Source organism: Lampetra fluviatilis, chromosome 3 (assembly GCF_964198595.1).
Source record: "Lampetra fluviatilis chromosome 3, kcLamFluv1.1, whole genome shotgun sequence".
Taxonomy (NCBI): Eukaryota; Metazoa; Chordata; class Hyperoartia; order Petromyzontiformes; family Petromyzontidae; genus Lampetra; species Lampetra fluviatilis.
In genome coordinates, this window is record NC_136277.1 from 24,792,319 (window position 1) to 24,811,235 (window position 18,917).

An 18,917-nucleotide genomic window follows, 5' to 3' on the forward strand; every position below is an offset into this window, starting at 1 on the left:
GTCGAGTTCCAGATGCGATTTGCTGATAGCCAGAATCGTGGATAGCAATTTCATGAATAACGATGGAATACTGTATAAGGATCAGCTGGATTAGTGGGTAAGCCTGTGTTTGAATGTGTGTGGCCCTCGGCTGGCCACCTAAGCTCCATTTCGTCCTTCCGTTCCCGTGTTACAGCACCATCTCATCCACATGACACTTATAGCCAAACGCAGATGTATATTATCATCATCATCAATGAGGACGTCACCCTGCTGCTGCTCTATTTAAGACTGGGAGCAAGAGCAGAGCCTCACCATTCTGGCGAATTGCCCGATGATACTGGATGCAATTACTAGCGAAACGTCGTGCTACTCAAAAATTTTAAATGTTGTGGTTTCACGCTTCAACACACCGGTGGGCTAAAGTAGTCAACTATTTGTCTTTTGTCAACGAGACACTTTTTTGCTGATTGTCTGTGTCGGGTGGTGGAGGGTTACGACACATTTATAAATAACGCGATCTAACCCAAAAACGTTGATTATGATCATCAACAATATCACATCAGTGTCATCATCAACAATACCACTTCTTCATTGTCATCATCAACTACAATATCACTTCCTCATGATCAAAATCAAGACGGAAAAATGTATGTCCTGTAGTATAAGATATATTAAAATCGGTAAATAGAAAACTGCAATATTTTAACTATTTTTATCTGAGAGAAATCCATAAATACGTATCACATAAATGATCACATCCAATTGCGATGCTGGCATCATTCCATTAGACAAGTACATTTTCCATCAGCAACTTCTCCAGTGAGTTGTCAACTCCCGCGTCTTGTCAGAAAACGGCCTATGCAAGATGACGTGAGAGGCACTTCCTAATTGTGTTCAGTAAGCCTCTTATCCACACTGGGTGGCACATGTCCTGCAAAACGTATTGTTACATGGCAATCAATCAGATATTTTTTTCCTCAGAGCGACACAATGGCTGACTATGCGTGATGAATAAATTAAATGATTATACAATGCAACATTTATCGAGGAAATATTGCATATTTTTGCGGCTTTTGTCCTATTGTTTCTGTCAATGTTTTTGATCGATATGCCATATCTGGAAATATTGTTAATGAGCATGGTGCGGTACATGCTTGGAATTGCACCGAGAGAGAGAAAGAGGAACACATGGATGAGAGAGAACGTAGGCACTTGAGAGGCTTAATATTGACTGCTTAGAAAAGTCGGTGGACTTCGGCAGTTTAATAGCTAGAAGGGATGATGGCCATATGGATTGAACAATGACATCAGCTCACGTATAGGTTTAAGATATATTGTCGCATCGTCAAACCGTACGAGATGGTGATGCCTTGGGCAGGTCTTTCAGATGCGCTTCTGCGGCAGTATGGAACGCTCTTCCTTTCTATATGAGAAAGCCACTGGGGCTATGCACTTTCAAATCTAGTTTGGACACTAATTTCATTAGAACTGCTTTTTGTGTTTAGTTTGTTGTCCTTTCTCTCACCTCAAATTAGGAAGGTTGGCTATGTACGGTGCGAAAGACATTCAACATACATACATATATGACTACTGATTATTTGGTTTTGATTTGTTTGAACAGACATTGGGGGACTCGGCTGAGACCAGGCGCTCGGAAGTGTCAGCTCGCCCTGTAGCATCTAAAATGATCTCTCTGAGGCACCTCGCCACTCCGCTTTTCTTTCTGCTCTTGACTGTTCCTACGCTCCCATTGCAGTCGGCGCCAGCAACCCTCCGCTGCCTGTGCTGCGCAAGTTCGTGCATCTGCTGGAGCAGAGTGACCTGGACATCCAGGAGGAGCTGGAGATCATGCGGCTGCGCGAGGAGGTCGTCACCACGATTCGCTCCAACCAGCAGCTCGAGCAGGACCTCAACACCATGGACATCAAGATCGGGCTGCTTGTCAAGAACCGCATCACCCTGCAGGTCTCTGACCGCTTTCACGTTGAACAAAGATGGTCACTGCAAACGCAGCGCTTTTTAGATGCATTTCTGCGGCCATCTGGAACGCCTTCTGTCTGATATTAGGAAGCTACTGGAGCTGTGCACTTTAAAATCTAGATTGCATTTTTAAAAATAGATTTTTTATGTTTAGTTTGTTGTCCTTCCCTTGCACCTCTGTTTAGCACAGTTGGCTACATACGGTGCGAAAGAAGTTCAACATATGTTGCGTTGTAAATGACGACGCTGAGGCAGGTTTTCAAGTCAGGGGCTTGCGCCGGTTTTTTAACAAAGAAAGTAAGTAACCACCAGGGGTAGGTGTCCTACACTCGGTCCTTCCGTGGACCCTTAGCTCTCTCTACTGCTAGCCTACTGGCTGTCTCTTCAAGCTCTCTCACTCGAGTCGGGACGGGGATTCAGCCAACACCGCCCGATCAAAGGCTGTTTGAAATGTGTTTTCAAGTATTCGGTAAAACCTTTGACCAATGTGACCAGTTTTCAATAATGAAGGTCTCTAACAGTAACGCAACATTATACTGTCATATTGAATCATATTTATGAGAACTACAGTGCCCGCTAGTGACACGTGGCCAGACCAACAGGCTTTCAACCATAGTGGGAAAGCACTGACAAGGAGGGGCCAATGTTTCCCCTGATTGCGTCTCGTGCGACCGAGCCTCCTAATGTGGCCCTCACCCACTACCCTCCGCAAAGGATGTGGTGATGCACAGCAAGAAGCTGAACAAGAAGAACCGAGAGGAGCTGCAGGGCATGATGGTGGCCGACCAGCAGAAGGGCCTCAAGTCTCTCAGCCTGGAGAAACGCAAGAGACTGGAGGCCTACCAGCACCTCTTCTACCTTCTCCAGGTGAGGAGCCGAGCGTCCGCGTCATCCGTTTTTGCGAGCACACCCCCAACTCCGCGGCGACCCCACCGGGCAGAGCGGAGCGATGGCTCCAGGCTCCAGTGCGGTGGCTCCAGGGTGGGGTGCTACAAACACCACCTTGGGTTTCCCTTTTTCGGAGGAAACGTGCAGATGGTTTTTGTATGGCCTGGTCATTTAAACCGCTTGTGTGTTAAATTTCTCATGGAGATTATCTGGGTCGCTGGTAGACTGCAGCATGCATGTGACTCTTAGTCGCAGGCATAACGTGAGGTATACTGAATGTGGTGCCAAAATGTTAGCTGGGTCACCAACACAGACAAACCCAACTGAAGTTAAGCCCAGTTTTGACTGATGAACATTCAGCCTTGGATGTAGCTATCAGTCATGGATTTGGGTATTGTAAAAACATGCAAAAATCCATCTCTACGTAAGAGCTATATTCTACATTTGGATTGTGGAGGCAGTTTTGTGGACAATACAATGATTTGGAATGTAATGATTTCACCCACCCAGAGACATGATGAATTGTCAAGATTTAGGGGGGTTGCGATTAGTTAATTTTTGTTCGCTTCATTCGTCTAAGGGCTTTTCGTTAGCAAATCACAGAAGAGTGAAACTTGTTTTGAGCGCGGACCAAATTGGGAATGCCGAAGTTTCTCCACGGGCTGTCACGCTTTACGAACTTTTAATGAGCAGTCCTGCCGAGTCTCTGCTGGAATCCCGCAAAGGTATGAAATGGTGAGTTGATCCCTGAGTGGGATTTTAAGTTGCGAAAATGAGTTTCCAGCTTAGAATTTAGATGTGTGCAGGATGGAGGTCAGGTTACCCAGTCAACCGAGTGGCACCAAGACGTTAGCGGCCAAGGGCAAGCCCTACAGCAGGATGGTGGTGATGAGACTTTAATAGCAGACCTTGAAAGTTAGTTGTCCAACAATAACAACTCTGGCAGAAGAAATGAAGCAATGGCGAGGTGCGGTAGCATAATTTGCCACGAGCTTACCGACATAATTTATGACTCAACACAAAGCAATTTTCAAGAGTTCGGATTCACTTCAATCGACCGATAGCACAGAATGTTAAGCTGCAGGAGAAGACCCGTGGCAACGCTCATCAGGTGAGGTAGCATATTGAGCCTCGAGCTCTTGATTACTCGTGCACGTGAGCGCCGTTATTGTGGCCGCTGCGGGCTTAACAGGTGCGAGCGTGAAGAGCATTCCACTCCCTTATGAGCCTCGTGCCCTCATGGGCAGCGCCCTGAGAAAATCAGTGAACATTCCGTGGAGTTCCCTCTTGTGGAAGACGCCTTTCGTCGCCCCCCCACCCCTCCGGTTTCCAACAAGGGTTCACGCGAGCGTTGTTTTTCTTCACACGGATGGTGACCCCCCCGTGACAGGATGCGCATGGCTCATTTGAGACCACTTCTGGCTGTGGAAAGAGCGCTGTGAAAGGAGGGCAACCCCTTTAGAGTAGCAATCGTGTGGCGAAATTGGATAGAACGTAAATGCGGAAGAAAGTGCAAGTTGAATTCCACGCAGGAATTTACACGGATGATATATATATATTTTTTACATTTCTCATTGACTTACCGTTGTGCTGTCGGCATTGTTTCATGAGATGCAGACATTTGTCTTTGTAACCTTGCAGAAAGCCGTGAAGCAATCACCCGCTGTGCTGGAGAATGGCTTTGGAAGGTTGTCACAAAGGCACTTCTGAAAGCACTTCAGTAGCCTGTTATCCATACAGGAGACAAACCTTGTATATGCCCTGCAAAAGGTTGTTTGTTACAAGTCAATCCCACCAAAATTTAATGCGATGGTTCTTTGCGCATTCATTTGTGACCAGGTTGAGACCACCATTTCACTGGGGGCTTGAGATCACAGTTGGCTGAAATCCAGGATTCGAACCCAGCATCTTCACAGTGGGGGGGGGGGGATTGATGTCCCTGAGTCACCCGGCCACCTCCCATAACATTATTTGTTTGCTGTTGCCCGGACATTTCCAGCAATGAGATGTCTGTGGGCTATAAAACTTAGTTTGTGTGTTTAAGACCCAGAAGAAAGAAAAAAACCACCTTGCTGCGTACACGCGCCAACGTTACTACTGGAGCGGTTGAATTTTCTCTCTCGCTCTCTTGTAATTTATCACCTTGCCCTCTACTCTGATGTCACCCCTCCGTATAAAACCCCAGAGTTGCCTCAAAAATTCGTTATTTATTGCGGCCCGACCAGAAAAACATGAACAGATCTGGCTCAGCGGCTGTCTGTCTGTCTGCCTGTGGTAGAGCGTGGCGAGGGAATGTTTGTTTTTCACGCCGGCTTCATGCTTAACGTGTAAAATAATAAATGGATTCACATTGGCTTACCCGGGGGCTGCCTTGGGCATGTTATAACTGGCTGTTGAGTTTGAAACTCCGAAGAGGAATGCTCTGCATGTTGAGTAGGAAATCTGGTCCCTAATTTAAGGGAATGGCTTATGCAGTGCTTATTTTCCCAGAACATTACATGAAGCATCTGATAAATGCCTTCTGTTCTGCTAGTTCCACCATCAGTCAGCCTTCAGAGAGCAACCTGTACAAATATAACAAATCCAACATGTTCCTCAATTACACCGTGTGCCCTTGAAAGGAAAAATATATAAAAGGCGACGTTTCGGGCAGTGGCCCTTCATCATAGCACATAATTGCATGCCACTGCCAATGCCGCACCATCTGCCAACGCAATATTACCAAATAATGTGTACAGTTTTAGATTTTAAACTTTTGTGACTGCAAGTATTCATACTCTTTGGTTTTTTCAGTAATGTCACGTAGGAAAAAAATGTAATTAATAAGTTTTCACCTACGTGACTTTACCGAAAAAAACAAAGAGTATGAATGTGTACAGTGGCGAGATATTAACTACCTCGCCTGGTATCCAGGAGGTCGTGTGTTCGATTCCAACCCTGACACCTGTATATCTGGAGTTTGCACGCTCTCCCCGTGGTCGTGTGGATTTTTCTCCGAGTCCTCCGGTTTTTCCCTCCACATTTAGAAACATGCGTTTCAGAGTATTCGGCTGCTATACATTTCCACATGATCAGTTACTTTGCTGAGCTATCATATTTGTGGTCAGGTCGTTTCTGATAAAGAGCGAAATAGCTCAGTCGGCCTTACCTGGTAAAATAAATATAGTAAATAGTTAAAAAAAATAGAGTTAATTGCATGCTTGTGACTACATTTTGGGAAGCCATCTGCAGTGATGGCATTATTTGAATGCTTTGTATGTGTATGTAATACAATGTCAATACCTCAGTGGCTTCCTGCTCATTTGAGCATGAGGCAGTACTCATTACAACTCTGAGCCAGAGGTGGAAATTCCACATTCCTATGATGGAGGTGAGCATTTCCATAGAACGACAACTGCTGTCGTCCCTATGAAGCAGTTCCTATTTTATCCTCGCCAAAGGGATGACGAGCCGAGTCGTCCTCTGACCGGGACTTGAACTCACAACCTTCCACTCGCAAGTCACGCACTCTACCGCTACACGGGACAATAAACACTCATTACTTATACAGCACGCATAACAAATACATGTTAATTATATATAATCACATACTAATTTTGCAGAAACATTCAATCACTTAACATACAGTGTTTCTGTGTTTCAAAGTATATATATCTTGACTTAAAGCTTTCGTCACTGCAGGAATTCATATTATTGGGTCTTTCGGTAAAGTCACATAGATAGGTTCAAAGAAAATAACAAAAAATTACAAAAAACCACGACGTTTCCATCGCAACACAAGCGTCCGTCATATGTTTTGTTATTTTCTTTGAACCTATCTACGTGACTTTACCGAAAGACTCAAGAATATATATCTCGTGTACATACATGAATATAAACACGGGTGAATTAAACCGCTGTGTTTTATTCCACCAGACGAATCCGTCCTACCTGGCCAAGCTCATCTTCCTGATGCCGCAGAACAGGTCGACCAAGTTCGTCGACTCGGTGGTCTTTACGCTGTACAACTACGCATCGAACCAGCGCGAGGAGTACCTACTGCTCAAGCTCTTCAAGTCGGCGCTCGAGGAGGAAATCAAGTAAGCTGCAGAGGTCGCAAACGGGTTTTGATTCCTTACCCGTACCCGGCCGCACCAGGGTCGCAAACGGGTACCCGTACCCATACCCGGCCGTACCCGTACCCTACACCCGTACCCGGCCGGGTAGGGTACGGGTATCGGGTACCTGATTGTGACCTCTGGGATGAAGCCATGTTGCAGGTGCGGGTGGGTTGATTCTAGGAACTTGAATTGTGAGAAGAGACAAGACGTTGGGAAATGAGTGACAAACACTTACTCACCAGTGACTCACGGCCTACCCGTACCCGTACTCGGCCGCACCAGGGTCGCAAACGGGTACCCGTACCCGTACCCGGCCGGGTACGGGTAGCCGGGTATCGGGTAGGGTACGGGTATCGGGTACCCGGTTGCGACCTCTGGTAAGCGGTGGCCGAGCTCGTTCGGTTTCCTCAAACCTCTGAGGTATGGGGAAGGGGGGAAAAAAAGCGGGACATATCACGGCAAGCAAAGAAAACGATCTCACGATTTCGCCAAGCAAAGAAGACGATCTCACAATATTGGACGAGGGGGCTGCTGCTGTGATGCACCTCCGATTAGCACGGCTCCCGATGTTACGTTGTGAATAAAGTTCAACATATATACGTATATACGTGTAATGGTGAGCACACTGGACTTAAATTTCTCATCGTGGCAGTTTCAACATTGGCACAAGCTTCTTGAATCCCAAGCACGCTGCCACTCTATCCACCCAACAGCACAAACGGTTACATCGCAGTTAGTTGATTGGCAGGTCACGTGTGGTGGGGTAAAGTGTGGGTACTTCCACCTCTTCCAAGACATGCGGCCATTGTAGAAGAGTAGGAACAAAACCCTCGAGAGTGGCTGTCTTGATATCCCTTTTAGTGGAAGCCTTCTGCCAGTGGTGGCGCAGAGCAGGCAAATGCAGTGCTGCACCTTTACTTTTTACCTTTTTAGTAGGAAGGGGAGAGGCATGGACTTCGAAGCAGGCACGTATTTTAGAGCCACAAGTGCCTCGCTTAACAAAAACTATAAACTAAACAATTTTTTTATGGTAAACAATTTTTTTTTCCTTGGGTCTTTCACGATATAGCTCAGTTGACCTTTCCAGGTAAGGTCAACTGAGCTATGTAGCTCTTTGTCAGAAGCAACCTGGCAACAAATGATAGCTCAACAAAGTGGCTTATCATGTGGAAATTTATAGCAGCCAAATAATTTAAACGCATGATGCTACATGTGGAGGGAAAAACCAAAGGACACCGGAGAAAATTCCACGCGACCACGGGGAAAACACGCAAACTCCAAATATACAGCAGGCATCATATTTGTGGAGTATTTTCGAATGCTCACGTGATGCTTCAGTTGACCGCCCTGATTTCTGTTTGCTTCATTGCCGTGCTCTATTTGTTTTGCTTTTGCCGTTTTTCGGTGACCCGGGTCACTCTTGCAAATGCAACTCGTCCTGAGTTCTACTTTGAGTTCTCACCTGGCTAAACAACATCAACTTGGACCTTGAACATGGGCCACTCCTATAGATTGAAAGTAATTTTTAAATTTCTTTGAAACTGCTCTTCATGTTTAATTTGTTGTCCTTCCTCCCACACACCTCTGATTAACATGGTTGGCTGCGTACGGTGCAAAATAAGTTCAACATACATACATAGAGTGGTCCCTCGGTTAATAATATTAATTGGTTCCACAAAAACCATCGTTAATTGAAATTATCGTTCATCGAATATAGGAAATACATGTTAAAAGCTTAATTTGGAAGTTGACCTTTATTACCCTAAAAACACAGTTTATAATATTTAAACATGCAATTTTGATAAATAAACGTTCGAAAATCATAGTAAAAGAGAAAAATAATTAATTAGTAAATTGAGCATACAAAGGTGCATAAAAAAAAGCATGAAATCGAAATTCTTACCTTCAGCTAAGAACATGGATGGCTTAAAACTAACCAATTTCTATCAAAATGCTCATTAAAGGGCATGTCGCTGATTGGCTTAGCTCTGCTGAGTCCAGTTAGGAGCACTCTGATTGGCCGAAATTGGCGGATCCACGTGATATCGTAAACATATCGTTAATCGAAAATGTATCGTTAATAGAAACATTGGGACCCTGTGGGAGGCGGATCGTTCATCGAAATATCGAAAATCGATGGCATCGTAAAACCGAGGGACCACTGTATTACCTTTCCTACCAGGTCCAAAGTCGACCACCTGCAGGAGATCGTGACGGGAAACCCCACCGTCATCAAGATGGTGGTGACGTTCCACCGAGGCGTGCGCGGCCAGAACGCCATGCAGACGCTCCTGGGGCCCCTAGTCAAGGAGATCATCGAGGACAAGTCCTTCAACGTCAACACCAACCCCGTGGAGATCTACAAGGCCTGGGTCAACCAGATGGAGAGCCAGACGGGAGAGATGAGGTAACGTTGTGCGCTCTCAAACACCGACACGCGATACTCTTTGCTCATCTTATAAAAAAACGAAAGTATGAAAATAATTGCCCAGACTTTTATTTACAGAGGCATTCAGTTTCATGACACAGGAGATTCTGTGTGAAGTCTCTTCAGCAATAGCTGCGGGTTTACTTACATTAACGTTAATATGAATACAAATATTGCTCGCTCTCTCATATTGGGTTAAAGAACCCATTTTATTTGATTGCAGACGGCTTTCATATTTGTCACTTGGGACACTTTAATTCATGGCCAATTTGAAAATTGCCTGTTAAGTAAAATAAGTGGGCTTGGGGGAAGAACTCGCCGCTCGATGGGATGATGGCTGCTGGTTGAGACTAACGAAGGAGTGGCCACAATGCTCGGAACGACGTTCACGGTGGAGACAGAGCGGTGAGATCAGTTCGTGCGCCAGAGATGGACATATTGTCGTAAGACAATAGCTCCGAAAGATCGCCTTGCCAGCGCCTGTGTAACGGCTTGCCATGTGTTGGCGCTCGAGAAAATTGTTGTTGTTATTGTTTAATGAAAGAAGATGTGAGACGTAGGACTTGACGCCAAACAATGTACGGTGCAACCAGAAAGCACATCGGAGAGAGGCGCTTGTGGTGTTTGGCCAATTCCTTTGGGAGACATTTCACGTGGATGGAAAGCAACGTGCCCTGAGAAAACTCACGGATGTAAGAAGATAACGCCCATAAAAAAATCCATACAGACAGATCAGCAGCCGACTTGTAGTTCTTTAACATCTTGACATTGTTCTGCCCCTGTAGTCTTTTACACAAATGATGACCTTTGCTTGATCCACCAACTTAGGCATACGTTGCCAGTGTGAGCTCACCTGTGATTAATCTCACGTACAATCGTGCACTCTGTAGCATATGGGAAGCTAAGAAAACATGTTGTGTGGCTGAGGGTGGCCAGGTGTGTTTTTTTAAAATTATTATATGAGAAAGCAATGGTGGTCGAAATAAAGTTTTGCCGTTTCACAAACCCCTGGTGTTCTGCTGTTGTGGAGTCGCCGACTTCTCCAGAGGGACAGACCACAACGCAGAGTTCCTACTCATCATTGTTATTGTTGTCTACTTCGCCGACCTGTCCCACTTGCAAGGATTCACCATGGGGGGAGATGGACAGGGTAGACCGGCTCCACATACGTGGATACATTTCTCATATTGTCACCTTGAATAATAGGAAAACAGGTTTTCTCCAAATTATTTGTAACTGAGACTTTCAGAATGGTTGACCTTGCTGTGACCTTGTTGTTTTGACAGCTTCCCTTCTCAGCCTTGTGGGGGCCTCCTGAACCGCGTTGTGTTTGCCCTGTTGCCAACTCCTGGAAGCAGAAGTATCACTCGACAATGTAACAAATATTAAGGATAGGAACCTGATGCAGGATCCTTAATGCATGACTGGAATCGCTCCCAAATCTACACAATGTCCTTGTCCCAGAGAGCAGTTAGAATCGTCGCCAATCACTTTGACAATATTTTGTCGCGTGGGCAAACCCCAAAAAGTCCTGACAAAACCGCTCGGTTCTGTTCGCGCTGTGTGTGTTGGTGTTGCTCTCTGCGAGCAGCAATCTGCCATATGACGTGACCTCGGAGCAGGCCTTGGCGCACGAGGAGGTGCGTAAGAGGCTCGAGGCCTCACTGCAGAGCCTGCGTACGGCTACCGACAAAGTTCTCTCCTCCATCATCGCCGCCCTCGACAAAATCCCGTGAGAGCCTCGCGTTCATTCAGTCACTCGGTCGTTATTGATTGACACAAGATGAATACGCAGACAATAGACCTTCCCATATATGTATCTCCACGTAAGAAATAAAAAAACCTTTTTTTGTACACAAGCCATCGGCAACATTGCCTTCTGAAAGTGCGTATTTTAAGCAGAATGGGTATAACACAAGGACATTCTGGTCCACTTTCAACATTCAGGCTCTCATCAGCAAAGTTAGGCTTGTATAAACCAATGCTGCACCTCACCTCAATAAAAGTGTCTCAGAGCACTTTACATATATTTTTTTACATGAATGCCCAACACTTCAGATATATATGAGACACAAAATATTTAGTTGAAAAAGTAAAGCAATTTACCGTAGATAATATACATTACAATTAAAGCCGATATTATAATTGACTAGCTTTACTACCCGGCTTTGCCCGAGACTTGGATTCTTGTCTTGGATTAATCCACGGCCTACGCGGAGGGTTGGTGGGGGGGATGCGTGACGTCAGCAGGCACACTGTGTGACGCTGCCACATGCGGGTGTGACATCACAGATGTGACGTCACCGCTCACTTGGCGTACAAAATATGAAATCCATTATTGCGCCCCCCCCCCTCACCTATCAAAATATAAACGTCTATTTTTATACTTTTTGCATTGTGTACAGTCTGGAAGCTACCCACATGCCAAATTTCAAGTTTGTTGCATGTTGGGAAGTACGCTAAACATTTCGAACAGACACATTCACAAATTTCCCTTTTATATATATAGATAAGTACTTCTCTGGTCACTTTAACTGATTCCTCTGACTTAACATTCCACGATGCTCTGCAACAAGTAGTTTGTGTACATTACCTCATATTATATATTTTTACCTCTCAGATTTCTCTAAGCTGAATTAAGTAAAACAAAGATCACATCATACTTTTTTGTGTAATCATCGGTGACAAGACAGAAACCACTGCTTTTGAAGAGTTTGCTTAAAGCACGAGCGACTGGCCACATTTGAACCCAGGGCCTCCTATCCTGGTGCTCTGATATGAGCAATAGACCTTAAGCGACCCAGATAAGTATGTATGTTTAAACATAATAATTTGCTGTGCTGGTCTTTGCACAGCAGGCAAAATGACAGCTCGGTCGTCTGATGAATAATCACTGCACTCAAGTTCAGTGTCATCTCCTAACCCCCCACACTTACTTTTATGTTTACGTAGTTCTGTGTTAATAGATTGGATAATCTTTCGATATGGCTGCATTCTAAGTAAACCAAACTTGCCCGAGTTAGCAGCGGTTGCTGCAAAGCGCACCACTAAACTTCACCGATGGAAATTCACTCCGTTTCAATATAAAACTCTAATTTTGCAGAATATGATTGCTTTTGAAGCAAATCGACAAATACGCTTAAGACTTATTTAGCTTAAGACTAAATACAAATATTAATTCGCAGAAGGGTTTTATCCGATTCAGATCACAGGACATCTTAAAAAGGAATGCTACTGTACACGCACTGCACATCATTGTTGTACAATCGTTTCGTTAAATGCAACACATTCTAAGTGGTGCCACAGTGGTTTGTGAGCTTTTATGAACCCGGTGATCCGAATTCAATACCTGCCGTGTCCAGAGTTGTTTACCTTTCAATTATTAAACAAAGCTCTTCATTCACTGGTGCACATTGCTCTGCAGTACGCGGTCGAGCGGCGGCGCAGTGGTGAGCGCATATTGCAGTGTGATTCTGGCCGGTTTGATTCCTCGCCACGGCCAACGTCAGTGGCGAGCGATATGTGAACCGGTCCTGGCCCCGTCCCACCGCTCCGCCAACACGTATTGACGAAATTTCGATTTAAAGCTTTCGTGACTGCAGGGATTCATCTTCTTGGTTCTTTCGGTAAAGTCACGTAGAAGGGAAGTAATTAAAGAATAAAAATTAAACATAATAAAACAATTCTCACGACGTTTCGGCTACAACGCCGAAACGTCGTGAGAATTGTTTTATTATGTTTTATTTTTATTATTTTATTACTTCCCTTCTACGTGACTTTACCGAAAGAACCAAGAAGACGTATTGACGAGCGTGGTGAAGTACAGCCACTCCGATGAATGGCACCCCAAGGGAAGGTCTTCATCCAGCAGTGGGGTTGACTCAGGGGTGGGAACTTATTTTTATTCATCGTGAAATTACTTACCTGCAATGGCACAATAACAGTGTTGACCATTTTATTGGGATGACCTTCTCGTTCTCCTTCACCGCAGGTATGGCATGCGATTTATTGCCAAGGTGCTCAAGAACTCTCTGCAAGAGAAGTTCCCTGATGCAACAGAGGATGACCTCCTCAAGGTCAGTCGTTGAAACTTGCTTGCAAAAGTGCCGTCTGTTGTTGCACTTCCCTTCATATCACTGCCCGTGCCCGCTGTGTGGTTTCCATCGTGTTTTTTTTTTATTAAGTCATACCAGAATTTTATTTTTCAGTCTGGCTTCAGTTACTTCAATTGGCCACACCTTGTGAAACTGATATGCTAAACACACAGGAGAATATAATAATGATAACGCAATAAATAATTGAATTGGCTTAAACCAGATGGTGCTATACTGTAAGTACAGACCTTGGAATTTGGATGCTGAACCTACAGAAGGAAGGAAGGGAGGGATGCTGGAATTGCAGTAGAATTCGTAACATTGGCAGTGATGACATCCCATTGAGTCTCGAAAATGTTTTCAGGAGGGCCCTGCTCCCGTCGCGATGTTTCACCGGTTCCTCTTTTGAGAATAGTTTCCACGTTCCTCCAGAAAACCCACGCACGTCTCACATGTATGATGGTTTAATGTCTGGCCGAGCCACCAACCCTGCTTTGGTGGCGCCAGGTTCGGTGTGCGCCACCACCTCTGGGTGCGTGCACTGCCTCCACAGACCGTTATTGTTCATAAGCGACGTTATTCACGAGGTATGGAAAGATTTGCCCCTCTCCACCCCAGCAATGTCATGAATTTCCATGAGCCGGGGCTCGAAAATCAATTCTATAATCGAGTTCCTGCTTTTTGTATCGTTTTTACCCACTCATTTGTTTTTTTCTCTTGGATTATTTTTTATTACATGTAGTAGTTTGGTTGGCTCTTCGAGCCTAAATGTGACCTTTTTGTGAAATATGCATACATTTTCACTCACTGTATAATTTTTGTATAAAAATATATCTACTTTATTATCCCGCACAGCATCTTGAGATGCAGTGACGTTTGGTTGCTATATAAATCCAAATTGTATTCTAATTTTGTATTGTATTGCAGTAGATTCTCACACACGTGATGCAACGCACATATTGTGAGTGTAAGAAATGTTTTTGATTGATGGATCGATGTATTGTGACATAACTGGCACCTCCGATTAGCACGGTTAGCTGCGTACAGGTGTGAAAGAGGTTCAACATACATACATATATACTTACTATTAAAAAACCCCGAGCACGCCTGCCAGCAGATCTGTCCCGCAACAGCAAACGCTGTGTTAATCACTTGTCACGGCAGCCCTCATGATGCCAGATAAAGTTAAACACCCCCCCATAAAGTCCTGTTCGCGAGTAGCTATGAAGGCCGAAACGGTACACGAGGGGGTGGATGGCCAGCACCACGCCCGGTCGCCTTTGTCTCCCTAGTGTGCCATGTTTACACATTTCATCAGGTACTCATTTGAGGCTGAATCGACCTAGGGGAGGGCCAGGACTGGTTCAGTTAATCGTCAACGTGTTGGCCATGAACGGGAATCGAACTCGGGTCGCCGGGTTCGTAGCGCAGCGCGCTAATCGCTACAGTACCGCTCCCCAGCCCTCATGATGCCAGACAAACACACACACACACACGGCTCAGAGCAATGGAACGCACCAAGCATTTGAAGATGCTTCTGAGATCACCTTGAACCACACCCTTGTAACTTCTAAACACAGATCCATGCGCTGCCATTTTTTTGCTCGTGATTATCGATAACCAGAGTTGCCACCTGTTCTGGATTTATCCTGGATTGTCACCTTTTAGAGGTAGCTAAATTGGGTAATCCGTAAGTCTTCCCAGGATATTGTCACTTGTCCCAGGAATTGTCACTTTTGTGAAGTTACACCATTCAAGACACCGCTCATTTACACATCGTGAGGTATCACTCGTCCCACGACACGTCCCATTTTTTTGGTTTTGCGCTTCGGATGGTAGGCAACCCCCTCCCGATAACGGTTGAGTGAGTTCGTTCTCCCGGTGCCTTGTCCTCGCGTTCCTTGCGCTCCCGCAGATCGTGGGGAACCTGCTGTACTACCGCTACATGAACCCGGCCATCGTGGCGCCGGATGCCTTCGACGTGCTGGAGCTCGGCGCCGGGGAGACTCTGCGGCCGGAGCAACGCCGCAGCCTGGCCTTCGTGGCGCGCATGCTCCAGTCGGCCGCGGCCAACCAGCGCTTCGAGGAGGGCGACGCGTCGCACATGGGCACGCTCAGCGAGTACACCACGCAGGCTTTCGCCAAGTTCAAGTGAGGGTCGCACGGGGAATGGCCGCAGCGTTTTTTTCATTCCCTTCGACTGAGCTCGAGAGTGTTTATGCACGAGCTGTGTCTGTTCATTTGTTTGTCAGTCTGTGTTTTTGTTCGTCCGTCTGTCCGTCCGTTCACCCATCTGTCTGTCCGTCCATCTATCTGTCTGCGCGTATATCCGTTCTATCTATCCGGGGTGGGGGGTGGGACTGGGGCACGAAGGGGGAATGACAACTCTCACAAACCTGGTCCAATACGAGCCAAACTTTCGAGTTGTGTTGCTATTGGGGACTAATGGCAGCTGGCAACTTTGAACGTTGAGTTTCCTAAAAACATTGAGACTAGAACGAAAAGGACCATTTGCAAATATGCAAATATCCTACTACTACCTCCGCAGACAAACACACGCTGGAAAATAAAGCATAGCCACGATTATGTTTGGCTTTTCCTAACTTGTTTCACCGCATTTTTTGCCTCCTCTTCTCTGTTAAATTCCGCACGCTCTTTCTCCTGTTAGCATGGATCGTCATTGGCTGTGTAGGGTGTTTGCGTTGTTTTTATGGGTGGGCGTAGTGATGCACGGCTGTAATCCAGCGAGTCGAGGGTGGGCGAGATGGATCGTTGCGTGAACCTCCCACGTGCAAGGTGGCAGCGTGTCTGTGTGGTTTTGCACAGAAAGTAGTTTTTTTTTAAATGAACTGTGATGAGTTTTAGCGAGCATTAGCCCTGAGTACGTGTGAGCATTCTCTGGCTACTCCCAATTTCTTCCAAACGACAACAAGTGCTCAAGAAGGAAATGTAAGAACGTTATTATTGATTATAATTGATGGAGCGATGGCGCAGTGGTTAGTGCATCGCACCGTGAACCCAGTTGCCGTGAGTTTTGATTCCCGGCCATGGCTAATGTCAGTGGCGAGCGATATCCGAACTGTTCCTGTACACCCCTTTCACCAACCCATCATTGACCAGCTTGGTGAAGTTTGGTCAAAACCAAAACTTGAAGCTAAGACTTCAGGCTGTGCCATTTGCTTTTTTTGTATGGAGCACCTCCCCTCTAGTTTATGGGGGAGGATTTTTTCTTTCCGACAGACAGGATATATTTTACTGATGATCATGATTCATGTATGTATGTTGAACTTCTGTCGCACCATACGTTAGCCAACCGTGCTAATAATACTTGTGAAGCTGGTTTACAATTGTAGCTTTATTTTTCTTGACCTATAATAAAAAAAATCAGACTTTACCTTTAAAGCTCATTGATAGATTGTTTGAACAGACGTGTATTCACGTTGTGTTTGGATAGTAAGGCACCTGGGTTTTTTCTCATGATATTTAGTGATTCCCAATGGGAATTACATCTCAACCAATCCATCCATCAGTTTGTGAACATCAATCATTTTATTTGTTTATAAATGTATTCATCTGTACGTGTTTTTTTGCGTAAGTAATCATTTCATCATCATCAACATCATAATGCAATTTGTAACGTGTACAATATTTCACAGACACAAATGCCCATAACTCTGAGGTACGGAGCAAAGCTCAGTGTTACTCAAAAGCTCGGCATGACCTATCCACTGCTGGATGAAGGCCTCTCCAAGCCGTCGCCATTTCTCACAATCCTCCCATGTAACAATGTATCATGTGATCATTATAGCAGCGTTTTTATCAAAGTACATCTTTGAATGAACGTGTGCTAGTACAAAACAATAATTCATTCAGACGCTGTCTTTCCGACAGACCTGTTCTTCACCTGAGGACGGCTGCTTGCGTTGTCGCCGAAACGTCGTGAGAATTATTTTATTATGTTTTATTTTTATTATTTTATTACTTCCCTTCTACGTTACTTTACCGAAAGAACCAAGAAGATGAATCCCTGCAGTCACGAAAGCTTTAAATCGAAAATTAAAACAATAATAGTTCAACAAGTCTTCCTTTCTGAGCCAACAAAAAATCCCTTTGGCGGGGGGGGGGGGACGAAATCCTGGCGGTGCGGTCCGTAAATGTGTGCACAATGACGCGTGCTCCACGAAGCGCGCTTGCGAGTTGGTTTGGGATTATTCCCGTGAAGTCGTGCGGCCTGAATGCATTTCACCTCGGCGACCATTATTTGACAGCGATGATTGGCAAAACCAGGCGCTAATGGGGAGCGCTGGGGCTGCACTCGATCACTGTAATGAACGGTCCCGCACGTAAGGCAGAGTCGAGTTGTGGCATGTGTTGCAGAGAGAGAGAGAGCGAGAGAAATCCAATACTGAGAAAAACAAAACCCAAAAATTTGGCGCTGCTACATAGCTTTTTGTGGCCTCTCTGGGACGGGGTGTGGTAATAGAGAGGAGGAAGTTAATAAAAATAAAGAGAAAAAATTAAGGAAAAAAAGCAGAACTCGAGGCCTGTGGCCAAAAGCGTGGTTAAGATGTACGAGGCGCTCACGTTAGGCAGGGGAAAGTTGGGCAGCGTTCGTCACGTCTTGTTACATGTATATAGCACGACATTGTAACCGAATCTGTTTTTGTGGCACGAACCGCATTGTATCAACAAAAACACGGATCCACCTGTCAGCGACTCTTTATGGGCTCGTGGGTCAAGGTGTCCTGCAGAGTGTTACGCAACCAAAACCTTTAGGCTTCATTAAACGGTGGAATGTGTGTTCGACATTTCTGTTGAGACGTACTTTAAACCCAGATTGGCTTCAGCGAATAAGTGCAGTGAAAGTCACTTAGATAGCGGGCAGTTAAAAAGGCTGACTGTTTTTCTGTTGTACCTAAAGCAGCGGTGGCGTTGAAGCTGACTGTGTTCACAGGAAGAAACCCAAGACTCCACTAAAGCAGTTCGGTAGTACGAATATTGTAGGCCAGCGTATACGAACCTCCTGGCCCCCAATTTGGCCGCAGTGCCTTGGTTTTCTAAGCCAGCCGGCTTGTTGATTCACACTAAAACTACGTAGAAAATGATCCGCCAATTATACATTGCATTCTACCAGTGCCTACCAATCAATTCCATGTGTTAGTTGATTGCGGGACATGAAAAACAGGATGAAGGGGAATTGCGAGGACTGGGATAAACCAGGGCTCGAGACGATAATAAAAACAATGACATATTCTTTGTATGGAGCTGCTCATTGCAGAAATAAAACAGAGCAGCCCGGCAAATATGCAGCCACAAGGCCAAATAATGAGTGACCTAAACCCCATTGTAAACAACAGCTGGATAAACACCAAGTGACTATGCAATGGAATGGGATGTGATGACCTGAAAAATACAGGTTTTGTTTATCGAAGGCCGACCGGAATC

The 18,917-nt window shown here is 45.3% G+C and overlaps 1 protein-coding gene across 1 annotated transcript in view; it reads left to right on the forward strand.

The window, feature by feature from the left end:
* Window positions 1-18,917, forward strand: part of LOC144955698 (ras GTPase-activating-like protein IQGAP1) — a 110,879-nt gene that overhangs the window by 48,090 nt on the left and 43,872 nt on the right. The window contains exons 23-29 of the mRNA XM_078885849.1: window positions 1,739-1,947; window positions 2,677-2,829; window positions 6,766-6,929; window positions 9,133-9,357; window positions 10,970-11,110; window positions 13,370-13,454; window positions 15,388-15,623. Coding sequence (XP_078741975.1) covers window positions 1,739-1,947; window positions 2,677-2,829; window positions 6,766-6,929; window positions 9,133-9,357; window positions 10,970-11,110; window positions 13,370-13,454; window positions 15,388-15,623 — 1,213 coding nt within the window. The remainder of the gene's footprint in view (window positions 1-1,738; window positions 1,948-2,676; window positions 2,830-6,765; window positions 6,930-9,132; window positions 9,358-10,969; window positions 11,111-13,369; window positions 13,455-15,387; window positions 15,624-18,917) is intronic.